Source organism: Neovison vison, chromosome 13, assembly GCF_020171115.1.
Source record: "Neovison vison isolate M4711 chromosome 13, ASM_NN_V1, whole genome shotgun sequence".
Classification (NCBI taxonomy): domain Eukaryota; kingdom Metazoa; phylum Chordata; class Mammalia; order Carnivora; family Mustelidae; genus Neogale; species Neogale vison.
This window is the reverse complement of record NC_058103.1, coordinates 152260453-152282497: the sequence shown is the minus strand read 5'-3', so window position 1 is coordinate 152282497 and position 22045 is coordinate 152260453. Positions and strand designations below refer to the sequence as shown.

The 22045-nt window shown below is 52.2% G+C and overlaps 1 protein-coding gene across 1 annotated transcript in view; it reads right to left on the bottom strand.

Annotated features, from left to right (window-relative positions):
* CHRNA5 (cholinergic receptor nicotinic alpha 5 subunit) overlaps positions 1–8289 on the bottom strand; it is a 44201-nt gene extending 35912 nt beyond the window's left edge. The window contains exon 1 of the mRNA XM_044230850.1: positions 8080–8289. Within this exon, the coding sequence (XP_044086785.1) occupies positions 8080–8179 (100 nt within the window). The 5' untranslated portion in view covers positions 8180–8289. The remainder of the gene's footprint in view (positions 1–8079) is intronic.
* Positions 8290–22045: the final 13756 nt, after the last annotated feature.

The following is a 22045-nucleotide window of genomic DNA, read 5'->3' as shown; positions in this document are numbered from 1 at the left end:
ACAGAACATTCTGTCCAAGGCAAAAGAATATATATTCTTCCAGGACAGATCATATGGTAGGCCACAAACCAAGTCTTAATAAATTTAAGAGGATTAAAATTATGTCAAGAATCTTTTCTGACCACAACAGCATGAAACTAGAAATTAATTACAAGAGTAAAACTGGAAAATTCACAAGTACGTAGAGATTAAACAGCACGCTATCAAACAGCTAGTAGGTTGAAGAAGAATTCAAGAGAAATTTAAAAAATGCTGAGAAAAATGAAAATGGAAATATAAATACCAAAACTTGTGGGATGCAGCAAAAAGTTTTAAGAGGGAAATTCCTAGCTATAAATGTCTATATCAAGAAACAAGAAAAGTCTCAAATAAAAACATAACTTTACACTTCAAGGAGTCAGAAAAAGATGAACAAAGCCTAAAGTTAAAAGGAAGGAAATAATGAAGATCAGAGAAGAAATAAATAAAAAGAGACTAAAAAATAAAGATCAATGAAACAAAGAGCTGATTCCCTGAAAGATAAGCAAAACTGATAAACCTTTAGCTAGACTCATCAAGAAAAAAAGAGGACCCAAATAAATAAAATCAGAAATGAAACAGGAAATTTTACAAATGATACCACGGAAATACAAAGGCTCATAAAAGACTATTGAAAGCAGTTACATGCCAACAAACTAGACAACCTGGAACAGGTAAATTCCTAGGTACAAACAACCTACTGAGACTGAATCATGGTGACATAGAAAATGTGAACAGACTGATAATTAGTAAGAAGATTGAATCGGTAATTTAAAACTTCCAAGAAAAGAAAAATCTAGGACAGTCTCTTCCATAAATTCACTGAATTCTACCAATCATTCAAAGAATTATTACCAATCCTTCTCCAACTTTCAAGTTCTTCCAAATATAGAAGAGGAAGAAACATTTCCGAACTCATTCTATGAGACCAACATTAGCCTGAAACCAAAACCAGACAAGGATGCCACAGGAGAGAGAATCACAGGCCAACATCCCTGACAAACACAGATTCACTGAGATTGTGTGCTCTTTAACATGCACTGTTCTGTGTTGCTTTCCAGTTTTGTCACGTAAGTCTGGGGTCTCCAAAGAAACCTAAACCTCCAGAAGATAGAAATCATTTCTACGCTCTGGCAACTTCTACAGCCCTAACTATGTATAATGCTGATCGTGATAGTTACTTAATATGTTTTAGTTTTCTTCCCTTCCTGACTTAAAAAAAGAGGGAACTGGGAGAAAACATTTGCAGACCATTTATCTGACAAGGGGTGTATATCTAGAATACACCAATTACCTTTTCAAGTCGATCATAAAAAGACCCAATAACCCAATTTTAAAAATGGGTAAGGGATCTGAACATTTCTCTGAAGAAGAAGAGCCAACGAGTGTCTGAAAACATATTCAACACCTTTGTCCATCAGAAAAACGCCAACCAAAACTACAATGAAGGCACCTGGCTGGCTGTCGGTGGGACGTGTGACCCTTGATCTTGGGGTCATGAATTCAAGCCCCAAGTTGACTGTAGAGACTACTTAAAAATAAATAAAATATTTTTTTAAAAAAACCTACAATGAGTTACCATTCCACACCCAGGGACACGCCTATAATCAAAATCAAAGATTAACTAGTGTTGGTAAGGATGTGGAGAAACTGGGACCCTCGTACACTCCTGGCGGGAATGGAAGGTGATGTGGCTGCCTTGGAAAACATCTGTCCGTTCCTCAGAGAGTTAACTACAGGGCTGTGATAGTCCTGGCAATTCCATTCTCGGTACACACCCAAGAGAAATGCAAACAGCCGTCCACACAAAACTTGCACACAAATGTTCACAGCAGCCAAAAGGTAGAAACCGCCCAGATGCCCATCACAGGATAAATGGAGAGATGAAATGTGGAATATCCAAAGGAATATTAATTCGCCACTAAAATGAATGAATGAATGAATGAATGAACGGTGCAGGCTGGAACGTGGGTGAACCTTTTCAATAACACGCTGTGTAAAGAAGCCAGTCCCAAAGACTGTGAATTATATGATTCCACTTCCGTGAACTCTCCAGAACAGGCAAATCTAGAGATAGAGTGAGGCAGATTGGTGATTGCCTAGGGAGAGAGCGGTATGGGGGAGGAGGGAGATAATGTTCAAATACCGTGTTCAGTGACAGCAGCACTAGCCTGAATATACTACAATTCTCGGGATCGTGCACTTTAAATAGGTGAGTCGTATGGTGTGTGAATGGCGTCTTGATAACGCTGTCACTAAAAGGAGAATGTCTTTATGATGGAGCTCACGCAAGGAGCTACGTGGGCAACACAGCTCTGATCACCGCTGAGAAAACGTGACAAACGGTGTGGATAAAACTGTAGAAAAATGTTATCTGAATAGTCACCCCACAAGTGTTCCCTTGCAAATAACAAAGATAAAACGAAGTAGGCAATGCTGGCACATTTATGTTCCTTGTTTCTTTGTAATGTTTTATATGTTTCCTAGTAACAGTCTTTTTTTTTTAATTAAGACTTCATTCCTCACAACAAATACTAGTGAATTCTACCAATCATTCGAAGAATTATTACCAATCCTTCTCCAACTTTCAAGTTCTTCCAAAAATAGAAGAGGAAGAAACACTTCCGAACTCATTCTATGAGACCAACATTAGCCTGAAACCAAAACCAGACAAGGATGCCGCAGGAAAGAGAATCACAGGCCAACATCCCTGACAAACACAGAGGAGATAATCCTCAGCTACACAGCAGCAAACCAAATCACCAGCACACTAAAGGATCATTCAACATGATCAAGTGAGATTTACTCCAGGGATGCGAGGACAATCTAACACCCACCCAGCAGTCAGTGGGATACACCACATTAACAACGTGAAGGGTAAAAATCACATGATCATCTCCATGAATGCAGGAAAGCACTTGATGGACTTCAATATCCATTGATGACAAAGACTTCCAACAAAGTGGACACCGAGGAAATCCACCTCCACATCATGAAGGCCATGTATGACAAGCCCACAGCTAATGCCATACACAACAGTGAAAAGCTGAAAAGTTTTCCCAAGATTAGGAGCAGGACAAGGATGCCCACTGTCACCACTTTAATTCAGCATAGTACTGGAAGTCTTAGCCAGAGCAATGAAGCAAGAATAAGAAATAAAAGGTATTCACACTGGTAAAGAAGAAGGAATACTGTCATTATTTCCAGATGACATGATGTTATATATCGAAAACACTAAAGACTCCACCAAAAAGCTGTTAGAATGAACAAATTTAGTAAAACTGCAGAGTATAAAATCAACATACAAAAAAATCATTGCCTTTCTATAGCAGACTATCAGAAAGAGCAAGGTTTTTTAAACCTTCCATTTACAATTGCATAAAAAGAAAAAAATATGCTTAGGAATGAATTTAACCAAGGAGATGAAACACCTATATATTGAGAGCTACAAGACATTAAAGAAATGAAAGACAACAGTGTAAGAAATGGAAGAAACAAATGAAAGAAACAAATGGAAAGATATTCCACGCTCATGGATTGAAAGAACACTGTTAAAATGTCCATACTACCCCAAATGATGTGCAGATTCAATGCAATCCCTATCAAAATTCCAATGGCATTTCTCAAAGAAATAGAGCAAGTAATCCTAAAATTTGTACAGATCCATAAAAAGCCCGAATAGGCAATGCAACCTTGAGAAAGAACAAAGCTGGAAGCATCACGTTCCCGGGTTTCAAACTATATTACAAATCTGTAGTAATTAAAACAGTATATATCGCCATAAAACCAGACACACAAATCAGTGGAACAGAATAAAGAGCTCAGAAATAAACCCATGCTTCTGTGGTCAATTAACTTAGGACAAAGGAACCAAGAATATACAGGGAGGAAAGGATAGTCTCTTTGATAAATGGTGTTAGGACAACCAGACAGCCACATGCAAAAGAATGAAACCTGACCACTTTCTCACACCGGGCACAAAAATTAACTCAAGACGGTTTATAGACTTGAATGTCAGATCTGAAACCACAGAACTTGTAGAAGAAAACATTGGTGTAAGCTCCTTGGCAAAGGTCTTGGCGATAATTTTCTGAATCCGACACCAAAAGCAAAAGCAACAAAAGCAAAAATAAATAAGTTGGACCACATTATCCTAGAAAGCTTGCACACACCATAGAAAACCACACATGCACAGAGAACAATCTGGATGGACACTACACTACATTGTTAGCAGTGACCAGCTGCTGCTAGGTGTTTTGCATCAAACCTATAAACTCCTGTTAGAAAAAAATATATATTCTGTTCAGAAGGGAAGAAAGAGGTAATAGTGTGGACATGGCAGTCGAGAGCTAGTGTGCCCACATTCCAGGCTCTGCCGTACAGGACAGTATACAAGTAAGCAGAACTGGACAGGACGACAGAGGAACCTGTTTCCTTGAGCGAGAACCAGGCCTCTAAGGCCCAGAGGTGGAGGGAATGTTTTGTAGAGAACTGACCATGCTTTCCTGGCCGTTCTGTTATTCTGTCATGGTTCTATTAAAGCCCCTATCACACTTTGGTGTAAATATTTGTGTGACTGTCAAAACACAGTAGATGACATATTTCAAAAAAAAAAAGTTCATGCTATCTTTTTTGTCAGAATTCAAATATTTATATTTAATTGCTCTTTTTACTGGTAAAAGGGTTTTATAGGGCACCTGGGTGACATAGTTGGTTAAGTAACTGCCTTCGGCTCAGGTCATGATCCTGGAGTCCTGGGATTGAGTCTGACATCGGGCTCCCTGCTTGGCAGGGAGTCTGCTTCTCCCACTGATCTCTCTCATGTTTTCTCTCTCTCTCTCTCTCACTCAAATAAATAAATAAATAAATTTTTTTTCTAAGAAGGGGGTTTTATAATTCTACTTAAGGGGGAAAAGATAAGTTTTCTGAATTCAACACAGGAGAAACAATATCATGTATTCCCCAAAATGGAAAAAGATCCTTTAAATGAACATTTTAGCTGAAGAGCAGAAAAGGATCGCTAAAGTAATCTCTTCTATCCTACTGTCATTTTAAAACTATACCCATGCTGTTCTGGAGCATAGACTTCTAGGCAAACAAGTTATAAACTTTTTTCACAACTATTCCAAATTTGCCAGCTCACATTGTTAAGACATGCTTATTGAATGTTAACTTAAAATTACATCTGAGAAAAATAATTTCACTTCTTAAGGGAAAAGACTACTATTAGAAGAAAAATGTTCTGTACTGAAATTACTGTGCTAAAAAGTCATATCCTAATTATAAAAAATTACTTGCTAGATCTAATTTGTAGATTACAGGATGAAAAAAACTCTATTCTGAGGAATGACTGAAAACCTTTCAAAGTTGCTACATTATAAGTCGGGTTCACCGGGAAATGCACAGTGGGACCGGCCTGCCAGGTGCTCACAGGCGAGCTCACAGAGCGCGGCTGTGTTGAATGTGTAATTTCAAGTAATGCGGAAGGTCTGCCTGAGGACCTGAGGCACCCAGGGACTCTTGTGGACGCCGTCACAGGAGAGAGGACGGCCACTAGGTGCGTAGTCCGGTTAGCGTCTGAAAACGTGAGTGAGACAAACGAAAGGTGACAAGAAAGAGAAATCCTTTACAGCTCTTGTTTTCCCTGAAACAACTATTTTACTCCCCTTTTCATGACAGAACTTCCTACCAAATATACTAAAAATAAAGTTTCAACCACTTAAACTGTCCCACAGCCGAGAAGTATAACTGACCAAAGACTGACTCGCGTACGTCGCTGCCCCAGTCGCGGTCAGGTCAGTTAAAAAGGCTGGTATTATCTTCAGGTACTAATTATTCTCCTTTTTAAGTTCTTAATTTATTTTTCATAATCTCTATACCCCGGCTGTGGGTCTTGAACTCGTGACCCCGAGGTCAAGAGTCACCCGCTGTCCCGGCTGAGCCGGCCAGGCGCCCCGTTATCCTTTAGTGCGGACAAAGCTGCCTCGTGAGTCACAAACTGCAGTTTCCCGCCGGCCACCAGGTACGGCCGCCGGCGGACTAGACGCCCTTTCTTCCCCTGAGGGCTGGTCGCAGAAAACCATAAGAAACAAGTGAAAATCCTAAGATCGTATCGGGGACGCCCGGGCGCGTGGGTCCGCCACGCAGAGTCCCGGGGTCAGGTCCCCATCAGCCCACCAGCGGGATCACCCGGGCCGCTTCTCTCTCTCCCTCTGCCCCCTCCCCGCTGGCGCTCTCTCTAATCAACGAATAGGATCGTCTGTAAGGAAAATAAAACCGAGTTCCAACATAAATATGAAAACGACGAAATGTAATATCAAAGCAATGACGGCTGAAGGGACCGAAGCGTCCGCCGCCGCCGCCCTCTCAGTTAGGGTTAGGGTTAGGGTCAAGGGTCCAGCCGGCAGGCGGTGGGCGTGCTGGAGGCGGGGCCCAAGCCCCTGAGACAGTCGGGAGCCAGCGTGCACCCCCGTCGCGCACCCCCCGTCGCGCACCCCCGTCGCGCACCCCCCGTCGCGCACCCCCGGTCGCGCACAGTTTCACTCTGTTCTCGCGTGACCGCGCACCGCGAGCGCACACGGTCTCGGGGTGGTGGCGCCGCAGCGGGAAGCCACGCGACCCCTCGTTTCACGGTCGGTCCGGAGAGGCTACGGCTCCGGCGTCCTGCCCAGAGCCCTCCCCGACGCCCGCGACACGCCGGCTGCGAGCTCTTCCCTGCACGCCGGAGGACCGCGGGGTCGGCAGAGCAGGGGCCGGCGCTGGGGCCGCTGACGGGGTCACCCGAGCTCCGAGTCACCGTGCGGCACCCCTGACCCTCCGCGGACACGCGAACTGACACGAACCCCGAAAACGAGGCCCAGGTCCCGAGGAGCTCCCGTGGGCAAAGAGGAAACCAACGCGACAGAACGTGGCGGTGCTTCAAGCGCGGGCTTCGGGCCACCCTGGGCCAGCCTGGCTGCGCCACCGGCACCCTGCGCGCCACGCGGGGCACACGGCTGCCGCCGCCACCGAGCGCTCGCCTCCAGCGCGTCAGGGTGCGGGGCCTGTGGCCCTCGGGTCTGGCCGGCACCGCAGCGGCCTCGGGCGCACGACGGAGTCCGGAGACCGCGCGGAGGACAGCGACGGATCCCCGCGGTCCCCGAGGAGGCCGAGCACCGCGGACACGGCGGGGTCGTCGCGCGGCCCCGGGTCGCCGCCTGCCAGCGCCGCAGCGCCTTCGTCACGACAGTCCCGGCACGGGGTCCCCGCGGGGCCGCGAGCCGCCGTCCTTCCCGCGTCCCCACACGCGTCCCGCCTGCGCGGAGCCGCTCGAGCCTCGGGACCCGAAGCCACGGCTCACGGCGGGCGCGGCCAGGTCCCGCCGCCCCTCAGCACCGACTCCCGGGAGCCGCGCCCCGGCGCGAACCCGGCGCTCGTCCTCCCGCTCCTGCGCCGGGAGCGCGCCGCGGGGCTTCGGGATCCGAGAGAGCGGCCCGGGGTGTCCCCGCGCCCGGAACCTGGAGACGCGCTCTTTGGGCCGCTGCTTCTATCCCCGCCCCAGCGCGGCTCTCGGGGCCACCGGCGGGCAGCGGCCGGCACGGCCCAAGGAACGCCACCGGGTGCCGGACCGTGAGCGTCTGCCCCGCGGGGCGACGGCGGACGGGGCGGGCGAGCGGCCGGTGAGCACCGGAGCGACGTGGGCGCGGACGCAGGGCCCCGCGGGTCCCGGTGGCCTCTGGGAGCCCGCAAGGTGCAGGCCGCGTCCCCGGTGTCACCCAGCGGGTCACCCAGTGGGTCACGGGACACAGCCCCAAGCGGCCTCCCGGAGTCTGAGCCAACCAGCTGGGCGCGCGGCCTGAACCCCCGCCCGAGCCCGCGGAAGGTCCGAACCGACCTCGGCCCCGAGCCGCTCCGCGCGAGCCGCAGCTGGGGCCCCGCGCGACGCCGCCCCGCGCCCCGGCCGCCGCGCCCCCCGCCCCTTCTGCGCTCCCCCCGGCCCCCGCCGCCCCGCGCCCCTGGCCCTTCTGAGCCGCGCACCGCCGCCGCCCCGCAATCCCGGGAGCCCCGGCCGCCCAGCCTCACCTCCAGGCGCGCCGCCCGCCGCGCCGGCCGGACCCCAGCGCCCGGCGACCAGCTGAAGGAGGAGGACGAGGCGGAGCGGGCGGGACCCCCACGCAGACATGGCCCGGCCCCGCGCGGGAACGCCTGACGACGGCCGCGCGGGACAGGAACTCGGGCTCCGGCGGGCGGGAACCCGGCCGGGGAGGGGCAGCAGCCGGCGGAGAGCGGACGCCGCTGCGGGGGGCTGCTCCGCGAGCGCGCCTCAGTCCGGGGCCGGCGCCGCCACCTCAGAGTGCAGGGCTCCCGCCGGCTCGCGGCGCCTGAGGAGACTCCGCGCGCGTGAGGAGGTTCCGGGCGCTTGAGGGGGCTCGCGCGCAGGCCCCGCCCCCTTTCCCGCCCCTTCTCATTGGCCCCGCCCGCTCGCCCGTAGCTCCGCCTCCGTTTTTCCCCAGCCGGCCTTTGGCCTCTCGGCTTAGAAGTTAGCCTAGAGCCAGAGCTCCGCCTTTTCCGCGCCTGGCCCCGCCCCTTAGCGGGCCGGACTCCGCGCCCCAGGGCGGGCGGCTGCAGCCAAGCCCGCAATCCCGGGAAGGGGGAGGCCGGGCCTGGCGCCGCTGGCCGATCCCTCATCTGGCCTCCGGCGACGTGGGCAGGCCCCCGGCTACCTGTGGTCACCATCTGATTAACGTCCGCGCTGTGTGCGGCTCCGGGGGCGGCGGGCCCGCAGTCCGCGCCCCGCCGACAGGAGGACGTCCTTCCCGGTCCTCAGGACAACGGCCGAGGAACAGGGGCGCGGGCTGAAGCGCGAGGACGCGGTGGGAGGGACGCCTGTCCGCTCCCCAGTCCCTGAAGCCAAGCGTGGGGACCCGGGGGCGCCGTCCGGACCCTTCTTCAGGCGCCCGCAGATATGACAGGCAGCCGTCGTGGCGCCGGCCATGCCCCGCGTGTGCCGGACCATGAGCGTCTGTAAGCGGTGCCCCCCGTGTGTCCCCCCCCGCCGTGTGCCGGACCATGAGCGTCTGTAAGCTGTGCCCCCCCCCGTGTGCCGGACCATGAGCGTCTGTAAGCGATGCACCCCCCGCCGTGTGCCGGACCATGAGCGTCTGTAAGCGATGCCCCCCCCCTCCGTGTGCCGGACCATGAGCGTCTGTAAGCGATGCACCCCCCCACCGTGTGCCGGACCATGAGCGTCTGTAAGCTGTGCCCCCCCCCCCCCCGTGTCCCCGGCCAGGAGCATCTGTAAAGACTGATGACTCCGCGCAACAGAAATGCAGCCACTGGCCCCGGCAGACTGCTGGTGTGCCATCTGCGATCCCTCCCGACCCTACATTTCATTCTCTGGTCATAATTGATTAGAAAGCTTCGTTTGGCTGAAGAGGTTCAGGCGAACTGACTTTAAACTTGTGTGGCAGAGCGTTTCGCTGATTTTTCACACCTCTAAGACTCCTCATGAGCAGGAATTTCACACCAAGCTCCAGACCCAGAAAGCCTGATAAAAAAAAACCTGGTTGTAAAGAATGTTAAAATGGTTAAGTTCAGGTAGATTTCTCCCCTCCGTCTAAGTCCAGCCAGGAGCATGGAAACAAAGCCCAATGCTGCTGCTCTGCTGGGGCCACAGAGAGGGGTCGGGTGAGTCCCCACTGACACTCCTGCACTGGAAGGAAAGTGTGTGTGGTCCCTTCGCTGCACACTTCTGTTCACTCCGCTCAGCAGATGGGGCGCATAGAGTCTCACACAGCTGACCGGAACAGCATCTGAGCAAGGCAAGTGTTACTGCACCTTCACAGCTAGGGGACTGGAAGCAGCGGCTGAATCATGGCGGGAGGGCACAGGACCTTTCAAGGGGAAACCTGGGTGGCATCAGCCCCATCGGCAAGCATGATTGCAACTCCCGGACCTCTCCCGGGAGTTCTATCAATAACCACGAGAATAGCGGTGATGGACATAGTCTGGGGAAAGTACCACTCGTTGTGATTGCTTGTACGTGAAAGGCATAGTGAGAAGTTTGTTGGGCACTTTAAAATCCAAGCAAATAATTATGGAACATAAAGTGTGCATCTTGGATGGCTTTTCTGGAAGGGTACGCCCGTCACTCTCAGTTGCTGGCTGCGGTGCCACACCTGACTCTGGTACTAGGCGTCGTCAGATCTGCATCCCAGACACACTGCCCTCTGACCAGAGTGGGGTTCTCGCCCCACATCCCTGCCTGCGGCCACCCTCCTCCACCCCTTCTTGGAGTATCCCCATCCACCATTGCTTCAGGACCCCCTCAAATGCTGCTCACACCATGAAGCACAGCCTGGTGCCGCCCAGCCTTAGCCGCCTCCCTTCTCTCAGGACCCAGAACACTTGTCTCTTGCTCTCCTACTTTCCCTCTTTTTCTCTCTCAATCTTGTGTCCTCTCCTAGATAATGAGCTCCCAGGCCTAGAAACTACCCACCAGCCAGTCAGTGCCCTGCCACAGAAAGTGGAACTTAATCACCACCACGTTAACCTTGCTAAGGAGTGGGGGGCTGTCATGATCCACGCACTCTTTAAATACACAAGCCCACGTGATCTCAAGCTCTCCAACAAGGGCAGTGTCGTGTCAACCCCGAGCTGCCCTGTCCTCCGTTCTCTCCGCAGGTCCCTGCTCTTCTGCCCACACTCTGTGATGGTGGGCATGGAGGGTCTCCCACGTACTGACATGAGCAGATGCACACGCAGGTGCTGATCTCACCTCGGAGCCGCAGTGTGTCCCCCTGGGTCACTTGCACCAGGCACTTAGGAAGTCCCAGGCCAGCCTGGCCTCTCGTTCTTCCCAGCTCAGTCCGTGGCACCACCATGCAGCGACTTACTCCAACTAAACACGGCATGCTCAGGTCCCCCCACCCCCACCTCGCTGGGCACATCCAACGCCCCTTCCTGGCTCATCACCTGACTGGTCCTTGAATCCACCCCTGTTCCTCCCTCCCACGGCTGCAGGCATCTCCAGCTTAGCCTGCTGCCCGGCGCGCCCCAGCACATTCTGCAGAGCACAGCCTGAGTGATCGTCTGAAGGTGGAAAGCCAAAGCCCCAGTCCGTGCCAGGGCCCTCGGAGTAGCCCGGCCGCCCTCGCTAGCGCCAGCCTCACCCCTCCCCCTTGCACCTGCCTTCCCGGTGTTCTGGTGTTCAGGTGCCTGCCCTTTCTCTCTTACGCCACCTCCCCTGGGGTGTCCGATTCCTGTCACCTCCTGAGAGACAAACTAGCCCTGTGGTCGGGTCCTCCTCTCCCTCTGCACCCTCCCCTCAGCACATGTCACAGTCTGTGGGATGCACGCCCCTCAGTATGCGGTCCCTCCCGTAGGACATTTGCTCCCAAAGGCAGCAGCTGTGTCGGCGTCGCTCACCTGGCTGCGCCCGGCGTTTGGAGCTCCGGTCGAGGCTCAGACCGTTTGCTGGGTGAATGCGTGAATGCTGGGGAGTCTGCCCCAGATCTCAGAGCTAGCGAGCCGAAGATGGTGAGCGGGGACTCAAACCCAGGCCTCAGAGACCACCATTCTGAATAAAGGCGCTCTGTGGGCCCCACCCCAATCTTTTTTTTTTTTTAATTTAAATTCAGTTAATTAACATACAGTGTATTATTGGTTTCAGAGGCAGAGGTCAGGGATTCACCAGTTGGTATAACTCCTAGCACTCATCACCTCCCGTGCCCTCCTCAAATGCCCAAACCCCTGCTACCCCAGCCCCCACCTCCAGCAATCCTCTCTTGTGGTTTGTCTCTCTCTCTCTCTCTGATTTCGTCCTATTTTATTTTCTAAGTGGTGCCTTACAACCTGGAGGCAGGCTCCGCCACTAGCCTGTCGTCGGGAGGCAAAAGGGGCCATCCTCTATGGGGTAGTTATTCTCTGATGTGCTCACCTACAGAGGCCTTAAGCAAAGGGAAACTGGTGCTTTGCAGCCAAAGAGCATGGGGGTGGGGGGGGCGGTCAGAAGTCCGATAACCACGGCCGTCTGGCAGTGGGGTGACCCAAGGTAGCGTCCTGCGTACCGACCTTGTTGTGCACTTCCTGCCTTGTAATGGGGTCAGCTGAGCCAAACGCAGAGCTGGGCAGATTCTCAAATCTCCCATTCAGCATTTCCATTGTAGTTTGGTGATAAATTCTGCTGTGAGCCTTTAAAATGAAAGCCAAACTGAAAAGTTAATTAAAGATAAAAATGGATGCTGTCAATTTTACTGCTGAAATTAAATACGTTTTCACAGATTAAAGAAAAAAAAGCCAATATTGATAGGGTATTAAAATTCATCCTTCAAGAGAAATGATATAAGACTAAAAGTTCCTTTTTTCAGGGGCGATTTCAATGACTAATCAAAATGTAAAAGGGCAGACATATTTTCATGTATAAAGCTTCAAGAAAGAAAATTAGTTGGCCATATTTTTATTACACTGTAATAGCTAAGTAGAAGTGCATAAAATCACAGATCACAAAAATATAAACCATATACATATCTGAGCTGTGTCCGGAGAGTTTAATAATAGCAGTTCTTTTTTTTTTTTTTTTAAGATTTTATCTATTTATTTGACAGAGAGGTCACAAGTAGGCAGAGAGGCAGGCAGAGAGAGAGGGGAAGGGACGCAGATTCCCCGCTGAGCAGAGAGCCCGACAGAGGGCTCGATCCCAGGACCCAGGGACCACGACCCGAGCTGAAGGCAGAGGCTTAACCCACTGAGCCACCCAGGTGCCCCTAATAATAGCATTTCTATGCCACAACGTCGTAGACCCAATGACCAGAAGAAAAACACAAGTGGACAAGGAAATGGCAATTCACAAAACAGAGTGAATTACAATGTTATCTGGACAAACATAAGCTCTTCTTACAAATAAAGATACGTTTTCCCCTGAAAAGCCCCTGCCCCGGAAACGTCCAGAGCTTTTACATCCAGGAGTAAGGAAGCACATCATGAAAGAATTTTTATTTTAAAACAAACAGAAACAATACACACGGAGAGATCTGAACCAAATCCCAACACAGCAGTGGTAGTTCCGTGGAGGTTGTAGGTGAGTTAATTAGCTCGAGTGTGGTGATCCTGTTGCCACGCGCACACTTCCTAGACACACGTGTTTTTGCTATCTCGATAAAGCTGCTACGGGTGCCTGAGTGGCTCAGTGGGTTAAAGCCTCTGTCTTCGGCTCGGGTCATGATCTCAGGGTCCCAGGATTGAGCCCCACATGGAGCTCTCTGCTCGCCTCTCTGCCTACTTGTGATCTCTGTCTGTCAAATAAATAAATAAAATCTTTAAAAAAAATAAATAAAGCTGCTAAAGCATAGAGATTTCTATGGTTAAAAAAAAAGGACGAATATGGATTTCTATACATTTCTTCACCAGATTTGCAATTACTCGCTATGCAAAGCTCAACATTTGTACTAAGTAAACACAACCTAGTATAAATTGTACTGCATTAAGTGACCTGTTCACCGATGGCCCAGTGGTGTAGATTTATAAAAGACATTAAGCCCCATTTTGATGTCTGCAAGACACGATCGTAAGTGCTTAATTCTGTGCAAAAGGTAGAATTTAAGTATTTTTATCAAACACACAACCTGGACATCACTCACTTTCTATTCTGGAACTGAGAGATATTCATAGACACTGCCCCACGCATCCGAAGTAAGTTCAAAGGACAAATTATACCACAGGTATAGACCACAGATGCTCCAAAAATTTGTGGCTACACACCCAGCAGCAGGACTGCCGTCCCAGAATTGAATTTAACGATTGCCAATTTCATTGTTCCCACTCCAATCAAGGGGTGTTATGAAATTCTGAAACTCACAAAAAGCACACAAGAAAATTCAAAATTAAATAGATTTCATTTGTGATTTGTACACGACCGCATAATGCTTTTAGGGAAGGGAGGGTAAGAAGACACCACACTCGGGCGTTCGTTTGGGAACCTGCTCATTACCCACCTGAACTGACTTAGCAAGTCCTCCCCCAGCTTCAGTTCCTGTGCAATCGTGACTGATGCCGAGTGTTTTATGGCCGAGAAGCGTGACCGGATGGGTATCTTTCGGCAACACAAAGAGTTCCCTCTGAGGGTTCGAGTAATAGATGACATTGATTGTCCCAGAGAATTGATTATCTTTAACCTAATTCCAGGCCACCTGAGCCAGGTCTCTGACGACGGGAAATCATTGGGAACGTCCGGCTCCACAGCTGTGCCCCCGAGACGAGATCTTTCCTTGCTCTTCTAGAACACGCCTGATTAATTTCAGGTGTTTTCAGTCACTTGCACACTGAAGAATGCTTGAGACGCTCTGCGCGCCAAAGGACATCCTGATCCTAGGCTGCGTGTCCTCTCCTTGTCATCAGGGAACCAGGGCTGAGCTTGCCTGTGGGACTTGGGATACACGTCCGCTCTCCCCAGTGTTCTGTGGGGTAACGAACTGGAAAACAGCAAGATGGGGGCCTACTGGGAGGTACTCGGCCTTTGGTCTTTGGTGTCAAATAAACGCAAGTTTGAATTCCTTCTGTCACATCTCAGCCATTCGTTCAACAAAAACTAGAGAACCCACCATAGGCCCAGTTCCTGGGACGACACAGCAAACGGGGCAGGACTTACAGCCTAGAGAGGAAGGCAGAGAACAAACAAGACAGTTACAGCAGTTGCTAAGAACTCTTGAGGAAATCTATAGAAAGTGGTGGGGGCGCCAGAAAATGCCTTCCTGGGGGGGGGTCTGAGGTGGGAGACAGGGAAAGTACCAGTCACAGCATGGGGAGGCCGGCGGTCCAGATAAGGGGGGGCAGCTCATGTGCGGCTCTACGGGACCAGAGAGCTTCGTGAGAAAGAGGCGTCAAGACGGGGGAACAGGGTGAGGCCGGGAGGGAGAGCACAGACTTTCTCCTAGGGACAGCGGAAAGAGGCAACAGGTTTATAGTAAAGATTCTTCTATTATTTGGGTGGGGGTCCTCATAATTTAATTAGAATTTCAAAAGACTCAACAAACTACTCATTTTTTAAAAGTGAACATATATTGCCGTACCTAGAAAGGCAGGGTTGGCTGAATGGATCCATCTGTGGAAGACTTTCTCTCCCGCTTTTTTGGCGGTGAGGGCCGAATCCTCAGCCTGTAATTCTGCACGTCTGGAGACGGGCTTCCGACACCATCCCCGCCGAGCCCTGCTGCTCTTCCAGCGACTGGCACCGTGCCAGATGCCGTCATGGGCTCACGCAGCTTCTGTTCCCACACCTTCCCGTCGGGCACTGGCTGAGCTGGAGAGAGCTTGGCAGGAAATGCCCGGGAAGCCATTTCTACTCTGGGAGGATCAACGATCACCTCACGGTGCAGCCAGACCCCTCCGAGGACCTTCGAGAGGAGGGGAAGCGGGACCTGACAGTGGGACTTAGCAGCCGCAGCTCCAAGACCTCACTCTGAGCACACAGGATCGTAGGACCACGTAACAGCGTGTCGTTCCCAGGGCCTTGGAAGCGCCGTGCCCACGAGGGGTGCGAGGGGTCAAGCCTCATGAGCGTCCCAATAAAAGCCTGAAACTCCCTGGTAGGGAGCCATGCATGCAGGGGGACAGGTGTTGGAGGCCCCAAGGAGGGCAGGACAGCCCACACGGGACAGAGGTGGCAGACCCGGGGACGGGCACACCTCACACACTTCTCTGAGCCTTGCTTTCCTCAGCCAGAGAACAGAAAGATGCCTCTGAGTCGCCGAGCATATCCAAGGCCCTCGGCAACGGGGGCTGTACTTGTAAGGAAGGTTTCACGAGGTGACTGTCAGACACAGCAGACATGAAGTCGCTGTCGCAGACCGTCTGCTCCAGAAATGATCGTCTCTGCTCTGTCCTACAGAGAAAGGGTTTTCTAAGGCTTCAAAATCCTTCGGGAAGCAACGAGAAGGGGAAATACCTATTTTAATGTCTTCTTTGAAACTATTTTTCAACGAATGGCCTGTAATTTGCTGCAGTCTACCATTAGACATACTCAGCATCTGGCCCAGGGAGGGACATGCACGGTGGCCAGCTCTGAGCAAGACTGTACAGGCGATTTTTCATTTAATCGGTTGTGTATTTTGCAAAGTGAGCACATGCTGCTTTATAATCAGAAAAAGTAAGTTACTGGATTGTTCAGGACCCAGGAGACATTTATCCTGGATTCTCCTATTCTGTATGATTTGGAATTTTTCAGAGAATATTATATAAGGTGCCTGGGTATAGAATCAAAGACTCGGCCTTTCCTAGCGCTAGGTACAGAGGCTGCCAACATGAAAGGAATCCAAAGTCCTCTCCAACCGCGAGCCCTATTTCAACGGAAACTGACTGACTCACAGACATTCACTCAGGAGTCCACACGCTCTCTTGTCCTGGTCTCTTTAGGAGAAAGTAGACCCTTTTACAACCCGAGTCACTCGTGTGATTGTCTGGCACGAAGGTGGATTAAAAATTAAACAAGACGTGACCCAGCACTTCCACCTGGGGATACGCCCGAGAAACGGAAGCCCAAGTCCACCCAGCGTGTGGGCGTGCGTGTCCGCAGCAGCGCCAGCCACGACACCCCGAACGGAGACCACGCTGCGTCCAGCGCATAGTGCGGCCCCATGCGGGCGTCTCTCCTGCGTTACGGCTCCTCCTGTAAGCTGTGACCTGCCAACCGCGCTGGGCTGCGGCAAACCGCGACATGACCCTCGGTGAGACGCCGGTCACACAGCTTGCTGACCGCACTCTGGGACACGTCCCTGGCGGGCAAATCTGCGTGGACGCAGAGCCAACTGGCGGGTGCCCGGGGCCAGGGGAGCTGGGGTGGCGGCCGAGTGCGCGGGGTTTCTGTTTGGGAGAATGAAAGCGTTCTAAACCGTGGTGTGGGCGGCACAGCCGTGGAGACCAACTAAAGCCACCACGTGTGCGTGTCCTGGGGGACTGGGTGGTGCGTAATGTCGCCACAAAGCCCTTACAGAGAAAACGTCACCATTTCGTTGTATCTGATTCTGAATTCATTCAAGAACATTAGTGTGAATGGCAGAATTAAGGGGGCATCGCTAATTGAAATCCTGACTTTTAACAATAGATACCCATTAAATTTTTTATTTTTATATTTTTACCAATTCCATTTTTTAAATTGTGTACAGTAAAACTACAAATTTACTAGAAGAATGTCCATATACTTTTTAAAAACCTGTGATTCCGTCAGAGCTCACATGCAGGGTAACATTACGGTCAGGTGCACAGTACGGTGATTCGACGCCTCCGTGCACCCGCCATCCTCATCTCAAGTGCCCCCTCCATCCCCAGCCCGTGTCCCCGACCCCCACCGCCTCCCCTCCGGCTCCCAGCAGCATACTACCAACTACTCGGCAGTTAAGAGTCTGTTTCTTGGTTTTTCTTTTTTGTTTATTTTGCTTCTTCAATTCCACATGTGACAGAGACCACACGCCGGTTGTCTCTCTGATTTGTTTCACTTGGCTTCACACTCTCGAGTTCCGTCCGTGTCGTGGCAAACGGGACGTATCCGTTCTTTCTGGTGTGTGCGTCATGTTCCATTGCGTGTACACAGCACGTCATCTGTTCTGGCTGCTTCCGTAGTTTGCCTGTTGTTGAAAACGCTGCAGGGTGCTGTACCTTTTCCAAGTGTACCGAACATTTACATACTTTGGCGGCGGGGGTGGAGTATCTTTACATGTGTCGTACCAACAACAAGAAATGTAAATCACAGCTTTGCCTACAAAAACACAAAAAGCCTCCCATTATCGGCATTAAAAACAAAAATGTAAGTGCTAGGATGAGAAGACCCGGGATGCGGATGGCAACGAGCTCAGGAATGACTTTCCTAAGGGCCGTGGCAGGAAGCCGGGCAAGGAGATGGGCAGGCAGAGCCCAAGAGAACGCGAATGTAGAGGATCTGGAAGAGAAAGGGCGGAAAGCGTGTGATGTGGGTTCATGGGTTCATAGGTGATGTCACCAAGTTCCTCCCTACGAGGCCAAAACAACAAAAAAAGGTTAGAAAATTTTAGGGGTGGTTCGTGAGGCTTTTTAAGAGTTTTATTTATTTGAGAGAATGCGGGCACGAGCGGAGAGGCGGGGAGAATCTGAAGCCGACTCCGCCCTGAGCACGGAGCCCGACGTGGGGCTCCATCCCACAACCGTGCGGGCATGTCCTGAGCCGAAACCAAGGGTCAGAGGCTGCCCCGACTACGCCTCTGAGGCCCCACGCCTGTTCTTCCTGCCTTTTAGCTGCGGGCCGGGCCGAGTCAGCAGCCCCCGGGGAGCTTCCCCCCTCTCTTCTCTTCAGCACCGAGACCCTCATCCTTCCTTCCATTTCTGCCGCCTCTCCACCCTGTCTCCTCCCATCTGAGCCGGCGGCTGGACTCGAGCTAGGGTGTACTCATTTCCCTCATTCACTCAAAAATCTGGGCTGCCTGGGGCGCTCAGCTGCGGGAGCGTCCGACTCTCCATTTTGGCTCAGGTTGTGATCTCAGGGTCCTGGGATCAAGCCCCGCACGGGAAATCCCTTCTCAGCGGGGAGTCTGCTTCTCCCTCTTTCTCCGCCAGCCCCCCCATGCTGTCGCTCTCTCTCAAATAAATAAATCATGAAAAGAAATTTAAAAAATAAAGACTCCCTGTGGATCCTGCATGGCGCAGAGCACAGGCTACCGATCAGCAAAGCTGTCTTGTCTCTGCACATCTGCAGCCTCCTCTCCTGTCCCCTGAGAGCTGGGCTCCAGCTCTGCTCAGCTACAGCCGGTCCATAAATACGGGAGGCTGTCCCGCTGCCAGGCCCTCTCCCGAGCAGCTCGCGGCCACCGGGGTCCAGCACGTGTCCGCATTAGCGAGTAGATTACAGCCCTGCCCTTCCGGCACAGTAATAACCGGGAACATGTCTTACTCAGCCACAGACTGCCATCACCCCAAATTACCAGCAACATGGCAAATAGGAACAGAAATGAATCTACTTTCTGGGTTGTTTTTTTTCTCCAGAATGTGGAACATTTTTGCACTGCTTTCGTGGACCTTTCGAAGTGCTAGACAGCAGAAATTTGAGTCTTGCTTATTTTCTGATTAAAAAAACCTCCAGAAGTAAAATTATACACAAGAACACCTAAACATGAGTCATTTTTTAAAACATGATTTGTAACTCGCCCGAAGGAAATCAACCCCAGATTTCAGCCTGTTAGCTCCTTGGTTCCTGCTTCTATCTGTCAGTGCTCCTGCCCCGGCCATGCCCTGACGGCAAGAGCCTGTGTTCAGGTGAGGACTGCTGAGCTACGTTCGGGACGCATCAGCAACACCCTGCAGCCCGGAGCCATGAAGCCGCCACAGAGCAGAATGGGGCTGGGGAGAATCTAGGCTGGATGTAGCCTTGGAGCAAGGGAAAAACCAGTTAGGGCAGCCCCTACCCCACCCCCGGGTTTCCGTTTCTCCCCAGCATGAAATTATTTCAACAAAAGGGCCAGCGGCATCTGGCTGGCTCAGTCAGTGGGTATGTGACTCTTCTCTCTGAATTGTGAGTTCAAAACCCCATATTGGGTGCAGAGAGGACTCAAAACCAAAACAAGAAACAAAACAAAAAACAAACCATACAGGCGCCTGGGCAACTCAGTCGGTTAGGCATCTGCCTTCTGCTTGGGTCATGATCCCACAGTCCTGGGATCGAGCCCCACCTCAGGCTCCCTGTTCAGCAGGGAGGCTGCTTCTCCCTCTGCCTTCCCCAGCTCATGCTCACTCTGTCAAATAGATAAAATCCTTAAATACATATATATTTTTTTAATTTTTTTTTTAAAAAGGTATGTTGAGATTTTCCCATCATTAGGTTGGAGTCCTGAATCTTTGTTCTGGATGTTGCAGGAAAATGTGCTAGGACCCTGGCCTCTGCGGTTCTCTTAACGTTAGGAAAGTACTCAAGGGGCGGTCAGGACACAGAAAACCCTCCAGTTCTACTACCTGGACTGGAAGGCCGGGATTTCAGGATTTCACTCCGGCATATCAAGGACCACTGTTCCCTCAGTCCTTAGTATCTGAGGCCTAATATGTGCCCCTCTCTGTTCTCAGTGCTGGGACACAGCTGTGTGAGTCCCAGCTCTGGACAGTAAGCACATGTGCCAGAGGGTGAGGGCTTGGAGAAACATGGCCACAGGGAAAGGGAGGAGGCGTGTGCAGGGGGGTGGCTGCTCCTTTTGGGGACATGGCCCAAACAAGGGGAGACTGAACATGGGCAGGGGGCCAGGGGGAGGGTGGGCAATGCAGACACTCCCAGGGCAGAGTAGTCTCAAGGCAGACGGACGGGCAGGCACAAAGGCCCTGGCGTGGAAGAGGCTCGGTTATTTCAAGAAACAAGCAGCTCATTCAGATGAGCAGCTGGTGGAGGGAAGGAGCCGTGGGGCCCCTTGTGACCCAGAGTGAAGCGGCTGTCCCCGTGCGGAAGGGCGGCCCAGCCACGGCCTGTACTGGGAACTGCTCTGGCTGCCGTGTCGAGGACAGACCGACCGGCCGGCACGAGAGGCTCTCGTGGCCAACGCCTGCACCCTGGGTCTGGTCTGGTCTGGAGACAGGCAGCTCCTTCTCCATCTACCTCCCCTTCTGGGCAGAGCGAGATCATGTGGGACCACATGACCCCACGGAGCCGACCATCACCACTTAGATTCTGCGTCTGCAGATTTGCCTGTCACCCCAAGCCAGCACGGGCGGGACCTTGGCGGTCCCCGTGGACGGTCCCACGTGTGGACGGGCCCAGCCAGCTTCGGAGTGGAACCCTGCCTCATTTCAGCCTGAGCACCACCAGCACCCTTTTGGTCTATTTTGTGCCTATTTTTCCCATCTTTGTGCTATTGGTGATCCCACCTAAACTCAGTGGCTCAGTGGGTTAAGCATCCGCCTTCGACTTAGGTCATGATCCTGGGGTCTTGGGATCGAGCCCCAAATCGGGCTCTCTGCTCAGTGGGGAGCCTGCTTCTCCATCTCCCACTGCCTACTGCTCCCCTGCTTGTGCCTCTGTCAAACAAACAAAATCTTAAAATAAACAACAACAGAACACTATGTCCGAGGGTCTTGGGAACAGCCCTTGGCAGGAAGGCCAGTAGTGGGGCTGGCACACACCGCCCCTGGGGCCCACACCTACTGGCTGGGGCCCTGCGTGTTCTAACAAGCTCGGCATGTGCTTCTCATGGGCCCTCAAGCCCGAGAAGTCCCCGGGGAGCTCTGGTGTCTCCCACACCCGGGCTGTGGGGTGCAGGGGGGCCGGCCGGGGCCACAGTCAGGGGAACGCAGCTCTGGAGCTTCTGGCAAAGGGGGCTCCATCACAAGGACAGCTGGACTCAGCAGTGGGGCTGCCTCTGGTCGGTGTAAACTGTCCCCTCTTTGGTTCTTCTCTTCCACTGCTGCCTTTGCATCTCAGCGCGGGCTCTGGGCAGCCTGTCCCAGTGTCAGGACCCTCACCTTGCCTTGCCCACCCCCACTGGCTCCAGTCCAGCTCAGCCCTTGCCTTCGTCCTCAGACCCATCCCTGTGGACAGAGCCTCTGTGAGAAGAGCAGGGGCGGGATTCCAGGGTGTAAGCCTCGCAGACAGGAGGACATGGGAAAGGGACACTGCGGGGGACCCTTCCCACAGGGCACTTGGAAACTGCTGTTGGCAAAGTGGGGTGGTGGGTATGCGGGGTTTCACTCAGTCACATCTTCCACACGTCGCTAACTCCTCACAGACGTGCATGTTCACGCAGGCGTATGCACACACTTCCAGTCCAGTATGAACCCATCCACACCAGGGACAGCACGGGGCCCTGTGTCCCTGGATTCTACCCCGCAGACACCTAGACAAAGACTCTCTGTTCCGCTCCCAGTGGAAGGGGGACAACAGCAAAGGAAACCCCGACTGCGCCATGCCCCCCTTCCCATTTATGCAGTCAGCACGCGTCAGCTGTCCCCGTGCATGGACGCCACAGGGCACCTAGCTCACGGGCAGACCACGGCCTCTGCTGACCCCGGGGCCGTCGCGACTCCTGCCACAGACACTCTCTTCCTTCGCCTCAGC